General features: G+C 42.9%; 1 protein-coding gene across 1 annotated transcript; it reads right to left on the reverse strand.

Moving 5' to 3' along the window:
• Nucleotides 1-229: 229 nt before the first annotated feature.
• On the reverse strand, nt 230-544 carry T265_15991 (hypothetical protein; the record flags this gene model as incomplete). Its single annotated transcript, XM_009179446.1, has 1 exon — nt 230-544. A coding segment is annotated over one exon (315 nt), but the record flags the coding sequence as incomplete, so codon positions are not given.
• Between the last annotated feature and the right edge of the window lie 773 nt (nt 545-1,317).

The raw sequence follows: 1,317 nt of genomic DNA on the forward strand, positions 1-1,317 counted from the left end.
CATGAGGTCAAGTGGTTTAGGCAAGGATGATATCTTCCAGTGCCAAAGCAGTCCTTTAGTAATGGACATACTGACTAAGAAAACGAACAGGCCTATGCATAGAGATAAAGGCAACGGAAGCACACTAAACCGGATAACTACTTGTCGTGATGCGGCATCAGCTGGACAGCAACGGCTGAGAAAATTAATATTGGATGTCACTGGAGATCAACAGATATTTGCAACTAACCTGAACATCAATTGGTGCTTTCCCCAAGTATAGTGCTACGTTTGGGACTGATAATCTTACGTTTGATGTGTTATCCGAACTCCAGTCTTGCAAATGTACGCAAACCCATGCTTCCAGCGGGTCGTTTGAGAAGCATTTGCTCGGTTCCGGATGGAACTCTACCTTTGTAAACTGATAACCACCGTTGATAACTTCTCGATGATTCAAGTGTTCAAAAGCGATGTCAATGTTTTCTGAACCAGTTACTTCATAGGCGCACCCCCATACACGGGTAGTAGGATTTGCTGAGGGAATCAGGGTTGCCACTCTACCTGGCTGTGAAACAAATGGAAAAGTGAGACACATATTGGAACAAGGAAAGTGGTTTTTACAATCTTTGTAAGACCATAAAACATGGTGTAGGAAACCATAACCGTGCACAATTTTCTAGACACAATATACTTCACAGTCCTTGTGATCAGGCTACTGTGAACAATCAACATTCTGCCCTTACGAGCAATTGATTAAATCTCCAGGGTTTAATGTCAGCTGATGACCGAGAAATGGATCCATTAGTTTCGCGTGACCATCTGTTTAACGTCAGTCAGGAAAGCCGATCTTTCTTCTATGTTATGGTCACTTTGAACTTCGATAGTACGGTTTTCAACGAAATAATGATTGTAGTACAGGCTTGAAAGGACAGCTCCGGGCTCTCCACCACCAAAAAGGGAGATGCAGATGAAACCCCTCACTTGCGTCCATGGGGAAAAATAGGGAAATTACCCTGAGATCTGGTGATCAGCAGGGGATTCCTGAACTATTGCGAAAGGCCTGCTGTCATTTTATTTCAAGCAACCCTCTAGTTTGAGAAGAATGATAAGGGAAGATTAGCTTGGGTGGCAAATCTTCGTACCTGGGAGGGGAAATTAAAGTCAGCAAAATAAAAACAAAATGAAGTAAGTCACATGATTAACCAATCAAAAGGGTTGATTCGTGTGACTCCTAACGTTCCACACACCTAGTCGCACAACGCGATTTGTGGTATGAGGAAATGTCCTGAAACGGTTGCAAAGTCATCGCATCGATCAGCCTAATAACAGACTTCAATT

This window comes from Opisthorchis viverrini (genome assembly GCF_000715545.1).
Source record: "Opisthorchis viverrini unplaced genomic scaffold opera_v5_2776, whole genome shotgun sequence".
NCBI classification, from domain to species: Eukaryota; Metazoa; Platyhelminthes; class Trematoda; order Opisthorchiida; family Opisthorchiidae; genus Opisthorchis; species Opisthorchis viverrini.